This window comes from Saimiri boliviensis, chromosome 12, assembly GCF_048565385.1.
Source record: "Saimiri boliviensis isolate mSaiBol1 chromosome 12, mSaiBol1.pri, whole genome shotgun sequence".
Taxonomy (NCBI): domain Eukaryota; kingdom Metazoa; phylum Chordata; class Mammalia; order Primates; family Cebidae; genus Saimiri; species Saimiri boliviensis.
Window position 1 is genome coordinate 47,746,755 of NC_133460.1, and position 14,320 is coordinate 47,761,074.

Consider the following 14,320-nt stretch of genomic DNA (forward strand, 5'->3'; position numbering starts at 1 on the left):
TGAACAAAATGTGGTCTATCCATACAACGGAATATATTCAGCCATTAAAAAATGAGGGTCTCGTAAATGCTGAAACATGAATGAACCTTGCAAACATTAGGCTAAGTGAAAGAAGCCAGACACAAAAGGTCACATAATGAATGGTTCTACTTATATCATATATCCAGAATGGATGAATCCATACAGAAAGAAAGCCAATTAGTAGTTGCCAGGGAGTTGAGGGAGGAGAGAGGGGTTAGGAATGAGGTTTCCTTTTAGGGTGATGAAAGTGTCTTAGAAATAGATGGAAGTGATGGCTGTACAATATTGGGAATATAATTCATAAACATGAATTATATATATTAAAATGGTTAATGATCAATTGTATGTTATATAATTTTTTTTTTTTTTTTTTTTTTTTTGAGACGGAGTTTTGCTCTTGTTGCCCAGGTTGGAGTGCAATGGCATGACATCGGCTCACTTCAATTTCTGTTTCCCAGGTTCAAGCAATTCTCCTGCTTCAGCCTCCTGAGTAGCAAGGATTATGAAAATAAAAAAGCTCATCATCACTGGTGATTAGAGAAATGCAAATCAAAATCACATTGAAATACCATCTCACTCCAGTTAGAATGGCAACCATTAAAAAATCAGGAGACAGCCCAGCATGGTGGCTCATGCCTGTAATCCCAGCACTTTGGGAGGCCAAGGCAGGCAGATCACGAGGTCAGGAGATCAAGACCATCCTGGCCAACACAGTGAAACCGCATCTCTACTAAAAACACAAAAAATTAGCTGGGTGCGGTGGCGGGCGCCTGTAATCCCAGCTACTTGGGAGGCTGAGGCAGGAGAATTGCTTGAACCTGGGAGGCAGAGGTTGCAGTGAGCCAAGATCGCACCATTGCACTCCAGCCTGTGCAACAGAGCAAGATTCTGTCTTGGAAAAAAAAAAAAAAAAATCAGGAGACAGATGCTAGAGAGAATGTGGAGACATAGGAACACTTTTGCACTGTTGGTGGGAGTGTAAATTAGTTCAACCATTGTGGAAGACTGTGGTGATTCCTCAAGGACCTAGAAATAGAAATACCATTTGACCCAGCAATCCCATTACTGGGTAGATACCAAAAGGATTATAAATCACTCTATTATAGACACATGCACACATGTTTATTGTGGGACTGTTCACAATAGCAAAGACTTGGAACCAACCCAAATGCCCATCAATGAGAGAAATGTGGCACATATACACCATGGAATAATATGCAGCCATGAAAAAGGATGAGTTCATGTCCTTTGCAGGGACATAGATGAAAATGGAAACCATCATTCTCAGCAAACTGACACAAGAACAGAAAACCGAAGACTGAATGTCCTCACTCATAAGTGGGTACTGAACAATGAGAACACATGGACACAGGAAAGGGAACATCATACACCAAGGCCAGTGTGGGGGTGGGTGCTAGGGGAGGAATAGCAGGGGATTGGGGGATAGGGGAGGGATAGCATTTGCAGAAATACCTCATGTAGATGTTGGGGTGATGGATTCAGCAAACCATCATGGCACATGTATACCTATGTAACAAACTAGCAGGTCCAGTACACATACCCCCAAACTTAAAGTAAAATAAAATTTAAAAAGAGAAAAAAAAAAATAACTTTCATTCCAACCTCAAAAAAATAAATAAATAACCGGGTGCGGTGGCTCAAGCCTGTAATCCCAGCACTTTGGGAGGCCGAGGTGGGTAGATCACGAGGTCAAGAGATTGAGACCATCCTGGTCAACAAGGTGAAACCCCATCTTTACTAAAAATACAAAAAATTAGCTGGGCATGGTGGCACATGCCTGTAATCCCAGCTACTCAGGAGGCTGAGGCAGGAGAATTGCCTGAACCCAGGAGGCGGGGGTTGCGGTGAGCCGAGATCGCGCCATTGCACTCCAGCCTGGGTAATAAGAGCAAAACTCCATCTCAAAAAAAAAAAAAAAAAAAAATGCTGATATATAAGTTACAACGTCAAGATGAATTTCAAAAACAGCATGCTGCATGAAAAAAGCCAGTCATCAAAGAGCACATATTGCATGATTCTATTTATATGAAATGCCCAGAGTGGGCAAATCTACAGAGACAAAAAGTAGGTTAGTGGTTGCCTTGGGCGGGGGGAATTGGAGGAAAATGAGAAGTGACTACTAAAGGTTATAGGGCTTCTTTCTTGGGGGTTCTTTTTGGGGTGACGAAAATGCTAAAACTTGATTGTGGTGATGGCTGCACAACTCTGTGAATATACTAAAAACCACTAAATTGTACACTTCAAATCAATGAACTACACGGATGTGAGTTATACATCAATAAAGCTGTTACCAAAAAAAAGGTAACATTTTATTACCTGTCTAATAAACAAGTTACTGTTGTCATGTTTATCTCCTTCACATATCCTCTACACAAAGCAAATAGTGATCTTTCTTCTCCACTCACAATAATTCTGTCACCTGCCATTAGATTTGTGACAGGTATGGCACCATTTTTATGTTGGAAATTATGTAAATATTGTCCATCACAAACTGTCTTTACATGTTCCATTTGAATCAAGTTTCCAATGCAACTGCCACTCTTCTCCCTATGAAAAAGACCAAAGAGAAAAAGCTTCCGTTTACGTTACATATGTAAGTATTGTGCTTGAATTTTCCTACAACTTACTCGTTCATCTGACCCCTAAAAACTAATACTGAGCCTGTCATTTTTACATTTTCCACAACCTCAATAAAGTGTTAGAAATGTTAAGTAAACATTCTATCAGTTTTGGGCTTTTTTGAGACAACCTCCAACCCCTCCGGGTCAACTAATTCCCACGCTGCATACTTCCGAGTAGCTGGGATTACAAGCGTATGCCACCATGTCAAGCTAATATTTTGTTATTTTAGTAGAGACAGAGTTTCACCATCTTGGCCAGGTGGGTTTTGAACTCCGGGCCTTTTTTTTTTTTTTTTTTTAGACGGAGTTTCGCTCTTGTTACCCAGGCTGGAGTGCAATGGCGCGATCTCGGCTCACCGCAACCTCCGCCTCCTGGGTTCAGCCAATTCTCCTGCCTCAGCCTCTTGAGTAGCTGGGATTACAGGCACGCACCACCATGCCCGGCTAATTTTTTGTATTTTTAGTAGAGACGGGGTTTCACCATGTTGACCAGGTTGGTCTCGATCTCTCGACCTTGTGATCCACCCGCCTCGGCCTCCCAAAGTGCTGGGATTACAGGCTTGAGCCACCGCGCCCGGCCTGAACTCCGGGCCTTAAGTGACTTGCCCGCCTCAGCCTCCCCAAGTACTGGGATTAGAAGCCTGAGTCACCATGCTTGCCCCATGATTAGTTTTTAATGAATTGCTGAACTGTTGTTGAAACTAAAGCAATTTTACTGTCTTGTATGAAAATGCTAGGGAGCACCCCGCTCTTGTTGCACCCACAGGCTGGGATCTCTGAACAAGGTGTTTTATTGCCACTTTGATCCCTGAAAGATAGATACCCCCACCTCTTAAGCTGATACATATAACATTACAGAAAACAAACCATAATAACCTGTTCCTAAATGTGAAATAAAAAAAAATTATAACATATTTCTTTAATATTTACAAGATTTATAACAATGACAAGCAAACTGATAATTCCACTGCTTCTAAATGAGTATAAAAGGCCAGATGTGGTGGATCACGCCTATAATCTCAGCACTTTGGGAGGCCAAAGTGGGCAAATCACCTGAGGTCAGGAGTTTGAGACCAGTCTGGCTAACACGGTGAAATCTTGTTTCTACAAAAAATACAAAAAATTAACCAGGCTTGATGTCGTATGCCTGTAATCCCAGTTACTTGGGAGGGTGAGGCAGGAGAATCACTTGAACCTGGGAGGCAAAGATTGCAGTGAGCCGAGATTGTGCCATTGCATTCCAGCTTGGGCAACAAGAGTGAAATTCCATCTCAAAAAAAAAAAAAGAAATGAGTATTAAACATTTTAAAACCTCTCCGGCACTACTACTAAGTAAGATGCAATCTCAGAGGTTTATTGGTATTTACACATGTGCGATAGATTCACTACACCTATGCAGTCTAACTACAATTAAATAAACTAACTCCATAGCAATGTTATCTTGTGTTAAAGTCTAATATAGGGGAAATAATGATCCAATTCTTTCTAAAGTCATGTTATTAATATTCATTCTGAAAAGAAAAAAGTGAAACTAAAGCAATTTTTACATTTAAAAAAATTTTGGCTGGGTGAGGTAGCTCATGTCTGTAATCCCACCACTCTGGAAAGCCAAGGAAGGCAAATCACGAGGTCAGGAGATTCAGACCAGCCTGGCCAACATGGTGAAACCCTGTCTCTACTAAAAATACAAAAAATTAGCTGGGTGTAGTGGAGGGCACCTGTAATAGCTGCTATTCGGGAGGATGAGGCAGGAGAATGACTTGAATCCTGGAGGCAGAGGTTGCAGTGAGCCAAGATCATGCCACTGTACTCCAGCCCAGGCTACAGAGTGAGACTCTGTCTCAAAAACAACAACAATAACAACAAAATTTTGGCTGGGTGTGGTAGCTCATGCCAGTAATCCCAGCACTTTGGAAGGATGAGGTGGGTAGATTGCTTGAGGCCAGGAGTTCGAGACCAGCCTGACAAACATGGCAAAACCCTTTCTATACTAAAAATACAAAAATTAGCTGGGTATGGTGGCATGTGCCTGTAATCCCAGCTTCTTGGGAGGCTGAGGCATGAGAATTACTGTAACCTGGGAGGTGGAGGCTGCAATGAGCCAAGACACTCCCACCTGGGTGACTGAGCAAGATTCTGTCAAAAAAAAAAAAGTTTTACATACTACAAAGGGCCTAAGGTTAAAAAAGCTAAAGCAATTACATTTTAAATAAATTTTACATATATATAGTAAACTCACTATACATATGCAGTCGATCTATAATTATATATATATAAACTTTTTCAATTGCAATGTTTCCTTGTGTTAGTCATTATTAGGTAAATAATGATCCAATTATTTCTAAAGTCACATCATTAATATTCATTCTGCAAAGAAAAAATAAAGCTAAAGAAATGAAATTTTACATAAAGAAAACTACTACACAAAGATATACCAAATTCTAGGTGAGGCAGTGGCTTATACCTATAATCTCAGCACTTTGGGAGACCAAGGTGGGAGGATCACTTGAGCCCAGTAAGACTAGCCTAGACAAAATAGCAAGACTCTGTCTTCATAATAATGTAAAATAAAATAAAACAAAAAATTAGCCACAGCACAGTGGCTTGTAGATGTAATACCAGCACTTTGGGTGGTCAGGGTTGGAAGATTGCTTGAGGCCAGGAGTTCAAGACCAGCCTGGGCCACATAGCAAGACCCCTTCTCTAAAAAAAAAAAAAAGAACGAAAGAAAACAAAAAACAAAAACAGCCGGGCACAGTGGCTCAGGCCTGTAATCACAGCACTTTCGGTGGCCAAGGCCTGTGGATCACAGGTGAGGAGATCAAGACCATCCTGGCCAACATGGTAAAGCTCCATCTCTGCTGAATATACAAAAATTAGCAAGTCGTGGTGGCATGTGCCTGTAGTCCCAGCTACTAGGGAAGCTGAGGCAGGAGAATCACTTGAACCAGAAGGTGGAAGTTGCAGTGAATGAGATCGTGCCATAGCACTACTGCACTCCGGCCTGGTGACAGAGTGAGACTCTGTCTCAAAAAAAAAAACAAAAACAAATCCTCAAAAACAAACAAACAAACAAACCAAAAACATTAGCCAGGGTTGGTGCTATGCACTTATGGTCCTAGCTACTCAGGAGGCTGAGGCAAGAAGACCATTTTATCCCAGAAGTTCAAGGCTACAGTGAGCCATGATTGCACCGCTATACCCCAGCCAAGGCAGCAGAGTGTCACCCTATCTCTTAAAAAAAAAAAAAAAAAAAAAAAAATCTAACTTACAGCTGACATTTTTTTTCTTTTTTTTTGAGACGGAGTTTCGCTCTTGTTACCCAGGCTGGAGTGCAATGGTGTAATCTCGGCTCACCGCAACCTCTGCCTCCTGGATTCAGGCAATTCTCCTGCCTCAGCCTCCCGAGTAGCTGGGATTACAGGCACGTGCCACCATGCCCAGCTAATTTTTTGTATTTTTAGTAGAGACGGGGTTTCACCATGTTGACCAGGATGGTCTCGATCTCTTGACCTCGTGATCCACCCACCTCGGCCTCCCAAAGTGCTGGGATTACAGGCGTAAGCCACCACGCCCAGCGCCTTTTTTTTTTTTAATGAATTCCACAAGGACTATGAAATGAACCTTTAGAAAATTTGCATCTGTATCAAAACTTACCAAAAATATAAACATTTAAAATATGAATATTTTTAAAATCAAGTTAATATCACATTAATTTGCATTCTACCAGTATATACAATATTCAATAATTCACTTTGAGATATACTCAAGTTTATAATGTTATCATCAATGAAAAAGGATTTACTGAAAACTTTTAATAGGATTAAAAATTTTTTTTTTGTTTTTTGTTTTTTGTTTTTTTTTTGAGACGGAATTTCACTCGTTACCCAGGCTGGAGTGCAATGGCACCATCTCGGCTCACCGCAACCTCCGCCTCCTGGGTTCAGGCAATTCTCCTGCCTCAGCCTCCTGAGTAGCTGGGATTACAGGCACACTCCACCATGCCCAGCTAATTTTTTGTATTTTTGGTAGAGACGGGGTTTCACCATGTTGACCAGGATGGTCTCCATCTCTTGACCTCATGATCCACCAGCCTCAGCCTCCCAAAGTGCTGGGATTACAGGCTTGAGCCATCGCGCCCGGCCTTTTGTTTTTTTTGAGTCAAGATCTGGCTCTATCACCCAGGCTGGAGTGCAGTGGCTCGATCTTGACTCACTGCAACCTTCACCTCTGGCTCAAGCCATCCTCCCACCTCAGCCTGGGACTACAGGCATGCACTACCACACTCAGGTAATTTCTGTATGTTTTGTAGAGACACAGTTTTGCCATGTTGTCCAGGCTGGTCTCAAACTCGTGAGCTCAAGCGATCCACCTGCTTCAGCTTCCCAAAGTGCTGGGATTACAGGCATGAGCCACTGCCCTGACAAAAGTTATTTTATTTTATTTATTTATTTTTTTAAGATGCAGTCTCTTTGGATCTACTACTAATGAGATAGTATGAAAAAAAAAAAAAAAGATGGAGTTTCACTTTGTCATACAGGCTGGAGTGCAGTGGTGCAGTCTTGGCTCACTGCAACCTCCACCTCCTAAATTCAAGCAATTCCCCTGCCTTAGCCACCCAATAGCTGGTATTACAGGCATGTGCTACCATGTCATTTTTGTATTTTTAGTGGAGATGGGGTTTTACCATGTTGACGAGGCTAGTCTCAAACTCGTGGCCTCAGGTGATCCACCTGCCTCAGCCTCCCAAAGTGCTGGGATTATAGGCGTGAGCCACTGCACCTGGCCTTTTTGTATTTTTAGTAAAAATGGGGTTTCACCATATTGGCCAGCCTGATCTAAAGCTCCTCACCTCAGGTGATTCACCTGCTTCGGCGTCCCAAAGAAAAGCAATTTTAATTAATTAACTTATTTATTTATTTATTGAGATGGAGTCTCTTGCTCTGTCACCCACACTGGAGTGCAGTGGTGCGCTACAACCTCCGCCTCTCAGGTTCAAGCAATTCTCTGCCTCAGCCTCCCAAGTAGCTGGGATTACAGGCATCCGCCACCACGCTTGGCTAATTTTTGTATTTTTAGTAAAGACAGTATTTCACCATCTTGGCCAGGCTGGTCTTGAATTCCTGACCTGGTGATCCACCAGCCTTGGCCTCCCAAAGTGCTGGAATTAGAGGCGTGAGCCACAGCACCCAGCTAGAAAAGTAATTTTTAAAACAAATTTCTTGAGGCATATTTAGCCTACTGAAACTACATTACTAACTAGCAATGATTCCAGCACATAGGATACATAGTAATGATGCTTTTCTTGGAAACAAAGGGGAGCCATCTGCATTTGTCATGAATAAACAAAATCACATATCTATAACATAATACATAACCTGTATTTGTCATAAATTCCAAATGCCACCTCACTAGCTAATGCAAACCACTGAAATCTCTCAGTATTAAATGGACTACTTACATTTCCAATACAGGCATTAGCCATATATTCTGGTGATTCTTTTTATTATCCTTTGATTGTGACTCCAGGGTTAACATTAGATACCAAAGGCTGAAATATTCTAAGTGTGTATGCTTCAGATGCTGGGTTTCTTCTTCTATTTTGGGCAGCATGACAATTGGTACTGAACTACCATCCATCTGCTGTTCAACTGCTCTAAATATAAAGTTTCAAGTTAGAGATACTTATAAACCATTTCCCTGGCTGGCTATGAAGTGAGATAATTCCAAAATAAGAACACATATATCATCATAACTCATAACCACATCCCCTAATTTACCTTAAAAGTCATTTAAACATTTTATAAGCCATATGGCTTCTTATAAAACAAAATGTGTAAGAAACCCAATACTGCATTACATTGCCTTCAATGACTATCTCCCAAACAACTCAGGTTTGGTGTACTATAATCTGCATTCCCAAATGCAAGAAGTTTTGGCTTTTAGTACAACATCATTTCTCAAAAATCACAATATTTGTACACCTAGCTCAGTAACATAAGTAAACATAAAAACATGGAGAATCATTTGGATTTTGCTTAATACCAGTTTAAAATATTTTCTATAGAAACAAACATGCTATACGACAGCATACAAAACATTGACAATAAACATAAGATTTCAAAGAAATGTACCCAGACTTCCTACGGTTCACACTCTACTATTAAGAGATCCCTTGAACAAATACCTTAAAAAGGATTTATGTGAGGCTGGGCACAGTGGCTTACGCCTGTAATCCTACCACTTTGGGAGGCCGAGTCGAGTGGATTGCCTGAGCTCATGAGTTCGAGACCAGTCTGGGCAACATGGTGAAACCCCGTCTCTACTAAAGTATAAAAAATTAGCCGTGGGTGGCAACCTGCACCTCTAGTCACAGCTACTCAGGAGGCTGAGGCAGGAGAATTGCTTAAACCCAGGAGATGGGGCCCGGCACAGTGGCTCAAGCCTGCAATCCCAGCACTTTGGGAGGCCGAGGCGGGTGGATCACGAGGTCAAGAGATCGAGACCATCCTGGTCAACATGGTGAAACCCCATCTCTACTAAAAATACAAAAAATTAGCTGGTCATGGTGGTGCATGCCTGCAATCCCAGCTACTCAGGAGGCTGAGGCAGGAGAATTGCCTGAACCCAGGAGGCGGAGGTTGTGGTGAGCCGAGATCGCGCCATTGCACTCCAGCCTGGGTAACAAGAGCGAAACTCCGTCTCAAAAAACAAAACAAGCCGGGCGCGGTGGCTCAAGCCTGTAATCCCAGCACTTTGGGAGGCCAAGGCGGGTGGATCACGAGGTCAAGAGATCGAGACCATCCTGGTCAACATGGTGAAACCCCGTCTTTCTAAAAATACAAAAAATTAGCTGGGCATGGTGGCACGTGCCTGTAATCCCAGCTACTCAGGAGGCTGAGGCAGGAGAATTGCCTGAACCCAGGAGGCGGAGGTTGCGGTGAGCCGAGATCGCGCCATTGCACTCCAACCTGGGTAACAAGAGCGAAACTCCGTCTCAAAAAAAAAAAAAAAAACAAAAAAACAAAACAAAACAAGCGGTGGCTCAAGCCTGTAATCCCAGCACTTTGGGGGACCGAGGCAGGTGGATCACGAGGTCAAGAGATTGAGACCATCCTGGTCAACATGGTGAAACCCCGTTTCTACTAAAAATGCAAAAAATTAGCTGGGCATGGTGGCGCGTGCCTGTAATCCCAGCTACTCAGGAGGCTGAGGCAGGAGAATTGCCTGAGCCAAGGAGGCGGAGGTTGCGGTGAGCTGAGATCGCGCCATTGCACTCCAGCCTGGGTAACAAGAGCAAAACTCCGTCTCAAAAAAAAAAAAAAAAAAACCAAACCCAACCCAGGAGACAGAGGTTGCAGTGAGGTGAGATCACACCACTGCACTCCAGCCTGGGTGACAGAGCAAGACTCTCTCTCTCTCAAGAAAAAGTATTTATGTGAATTTCGGCCTACTGCCATGGCTCACGCCTATAATCCCAAAACTTTGGGAGGCCAAGGCAGGCAAATCTCTTCAGGTCAGGAGTTCAAGATCAGCCTGGCTAACTTAGTGAAATACTGTCTCTAATAAAAACACAAAAAATTAGCTGGGCACGGTGACTCATGCCTGGAATTTCAGCCCTTTGGGAGGTTGAGGGGGGTGGATCATTTGAGGTCAGGAGTTCGATATCAGCCTGACTAACACAGTGGTCAGCTGTCACATCTTCGTTGCTGTTATAATCTCAGCCCTTTTGTAGTTAGAGATAGGGAAACTACTTTCAGATAGGTAGTTTGATATCCAGTGAATGGGCCTGCCCTGTTTATATATGGCTGTTTCTTTACAAATGGAAAGTTTATTAGCTGACATATCAATAGAGATATGTATTTGTTTATAATATCTTCAGAATAGGGCAGTGAAAGTTTTGAAGGACATAACAAAATAGTTAGATGTATATATAGATGGAAAACACAGTCAAATCAGAGCCAAAGTTCTAATTTAGTCTAAAAATTCACATAAATGCTTTTTAAAAAATTATTTTGGCGGGATGCAGTGGCTCATGCCTGTAATCCCACTTTGGGAGGCTGAGGTAGGCAGATCATGAGGTCAAGAGATCAAGACCATCCTCGCCAACATGGTGAAACCCCATCTCTACTAAAAAATTTTAAAAATTAGCTGGGTACGGCCGGGCGCGGTGGCTCAAGCCTGTAATCCCAGCACTTTGGGAGGCCGAGGCGGGCGGATCACGAGGTTAAGAGATCGAGACCATCCTGGTCAACATGGTGAAACCCCGTCTCTACTAAAAATACAAAAAATTAGCTGGGCATGGTGGCGCGTGCCTGTAATCCCAGCTACTCAGGAGGCTGAGGCAGGAGAATTGCCTGAACCCAGGAGGCGGAGGTTGCGGTGAGCCGAGATCGCGCCATTGCACTCCAGCCTGGGTAACAAGAGCGAAACTCCGTCTCAAAAAAAAAAAAAAAAATTAGCTGGGTATGGTGGCAGGTGCCTGTAGTCCTAGCTAGCTACTCACGAGGCTGAAGCAGGAAAATCACTTGAACCCAGGAACCAGGGAGTGCAGTGAGCCAAGCAACAGAGTGAGACTCTGTTTCAGAAAAAAAAAAAAAAGAAATGGAAGATGTCTTAAACTATCATTTAAGAAAACTTGTATTCAAAATGCCTATATAGGTTGAGTATCCCTTATCCAAAATGCCTGAGATTAGAAGTGTTTCTTATTTACTCAGATTCTGGAATACTTTCATTATATTGGTTAAAAATCAAAATCTCAAATCTCAAATCCTCCAATGAGCATTTTCTTTGAGCATCATGTCAATGCTCAAAATGTTTCTGATTTCAGGCCAAGTGTAGTGGCTCACACCTGTAATCCCGGCACTTTGAAAGGCCAAGGTACGTGGATCACTTGAGCCTAGGAGTTTGAGGCTATAGTGAGCTAAGATTGTACCACTGCACTTCAGCCTGGGCAACACGGCAAGACACTATTTCTAAAAACAAAAGAAAACAAAAAGCCTTTTGGATTTTTGAAGCATTTTAGATTTCGAGGTTTTGAACTTGGGATGCTCAAATGTACTCCACGTTTCATAAGCTGATTCCACTGTCCTACAATTGTTTCATTTCACAAAACTGAATGCAGCAAAATTAAAACTATCCATTTCTGGGAAAACTTTTTAAAGCACTCTATTAATTTCTCATGGAAATAGGCTTCTTAGAAAATACGTACTGTGGTTTTTTTTTTTTCTATTTTCCTAATTTTAGAAATAATACACACGCCGGGCGCGGTGGCTCAAGCCTGTAATCCCAGCACTTTGGGAGGCCAAGGCGAGTGGATCAGGAGGTCAAAAGATCGAGACCATCCTGGTCAACATGGTGAAATCCCATCTCTACTGAAAGTACAAAAAATTAGCTGGGCATGGTGGCACGTGCCTGTAATCCCAGCTACTCAGGAGGCTGAGGCAGGGGAATTGCCTGAACCCAGGAGGCGGAGGTTGCAGAGAGCTGAGATCACGCCATTGCACTCCAGCCTGGGTAACAAGCGTGAAACTCCGTCTCAAAAAAAAAAAAAAAGAAAGAAAGAAATAATACACACGAAGAAAAATATAAAGGAAAAATAACTAAAATAATGTTATCAATGCTGGACCGGCCACCAATGTTAAATCATATTTAGTTGAGTTCACATTCAACTTGAAATAATGCCTTTGGAAGACAATATTTACCTGCTATAAAGAGCACAATTGCCCATTTGTGAACAATATTTACAAGTTTTCTCTTCCTCAATTATTTGTGGCAAAGCAGCAAGCTGTGTCTTCTGTCTAGTAGCAGATTTGCTAATACGGTGAAACAAAGAAAATGCCATCTGATTTCTTAGCTTTAATAATTCTGTGGAAAAAAGGTGAATGTCTTTTTAAGAATTAAATAAAATTCATCATGTCTGTTTCATTATATATGTAAAACTTTCAGATTTAAAAACTTATTAGGGCTGGGGGCAGTGGCTCACATCTGTAATCCCACTTTGGGAGGCCAAAGCAGGAGGATCACCTGAGGTCAAGTGTTGGAGACTAGCCAGACCAACATGATGAAACCCCGACTCTACCAAAAATACAAAATTAGCCAGGCGTGGTGGCACATCCCTATATTCCACTACTCAGGAGGCTGAGGCAGGAGGATTGCTTAAAACTGGGAGGCAGAAGTTGCAGTGAGCCAAGATCAAGCCACTGCACTCCAGCCTGGGTAACGAGCGAAACTCCGTCTTGAAATAAACAAACAAACAGTGCTCGCTTCGGCAGCACATATACTAAAATTGGAACGACACAGAGAAGATGAGCATGGCCCCGGTGCAAGGATGACACGCAAATTCGTGAAGCGTTCCATTAAAAAAAATAATAATAAAGAAACAAACATTTTTTTTTTTTTTTGAGACAGAGTTTCGCTCTTGTTACCCAGGCTGGAGTGCAATGGCGCAATCTCGGCTCACCGCAACCTCCGCCTCCTGGGTTCAGGCAATTCTCCTGCCTCAGCCTCCTGAGTAGCTGGGATTACAGGCACGCGCCACCATGCCCAGCTAATGTTTTGTATTTTTAGTAGAGACGGGGTTTCACCATGTTGACCAGGATGGTCTCGATCTCTTGACCTCGTGATCCACCCGCCTCGGCCTCCCAAAGTGCTGGGATTACAGGCTTGAGCCACCGTGCCCGGCCTTTGAAACAAACATTTTTAAAAGGAAAAATAGCATTCATATTTCCCACTATACTAGGATAACTTAACATTTTGACATATTTCCTTTAAGTTTTTTGTTCACTTGATAAATTCTTTAAACTACATATTTTATAACTAGCAAGCATTGCAAAGTTGGCATTAGCTGAATGCTGAGAAAAAATACAGCTATGTAGAATATCTTTCTTTAACATAAAATAGAAAGTGAAATAAATTTTGCATAATAAAATTTTAAAAGATTAATAATGTTTTCAACTACAGAGTATATTATCAAAATTCTTTTTAAAAAATACCACATTGGCGAGGTGCGGTGGCTCATGCCTATAATCCCAGCAGTTTCAGAGGCCAAGGTGGGCAGATCACTTGAGGCCAGAAGTTCAAGACCAGCCTGGTCGACATGGCAAAACCCTATCTGTACTAAAAATATAATTAGCCAGCCATGGTGGCACATGCTTGTAATCCCAGCTACTTAGGAGACTGAGGAAGGAGAATAGCTTCAATCCAGGAGGTAGAGGCTGCAGTGAGCTGAGATTGTACCACTGCACTCCAGCCTGGGCAACAGAGTTAGACTCTGTCTCAAAAATCAAAAACAAGAAAACATACACAAAACAGCAACAACAAAAAGCCCACAGATAGGCTGGGCGAACTTTGGGAGGCCGAGGCAGGCAGATCACCAGAGGTCGGGAGTTTGAGACCAGCCTGATCAACATAGAGAAACCCTGTTTCTACTAAAAATACAAAATTAGCCGGGCATGGTGGTGAATGCCTCTAATCCCAGCTACTCGAGAGGCTGAGGCAGGAGAATCGCTTGAACCCAGGAGGCGGAGGTTACAGTGAGCAGAGATCACACCACTGCGCTCCAGCCTGGGCAATAATAGCGAAACTCTCTTTTAAAAAAAAACACACACACAAAAAAAACCCCATAGCTACGAAGTACAACCTAGTAAGTACTGTGA

The 14,320-nt window shown here is 42.4% G+C and overlaps 1 protein-coding gene and 1 non-coding gene across 6 annotated transcripts in view; one reads left to right on the top strand and one right to left on the bottom strand.

Moving 5' to 3' along the window:
- Nucleotides 1–14,320, bottom strand: part of DNA2 (DNA replication helicase/nuclease 2) — a 64,314-nt gene that overhangs the window by 27,353 nt on the left and 22,641 nt on the right. For all 5 annotated transcript variants that reach the window (XM_039478407.2, XM_074382316.1, XM_074382315.1 and 2 more), the window contains 3 exons: nt 12,368–12,530; nt 8,125–8,319; nt 2,359–2,589 (listed from right to left, as the gene is read on the bottom strand). In XM_039478407.2, the coding sequence (XP_039334341.1) occupies nt 2,359–2,589; nt 8,125–8,319; nt 12,368–12,530 (589 nt within the window). The remainder of the gene's footprint in view (nt 1–2,358; nt 2,590–8,124; nt 8,320–12,367; nt 12,531–14,320) is intronic.
- Nucleotides 12,922–13,028, top strand: LOC120367536 (U6 spliceosomal RNA). Its single transcript, XR_005581903.1, has one exon. It is a non-coding gene; the product is annotated as a U6 spliceosomal RNA (small nuclear RNA).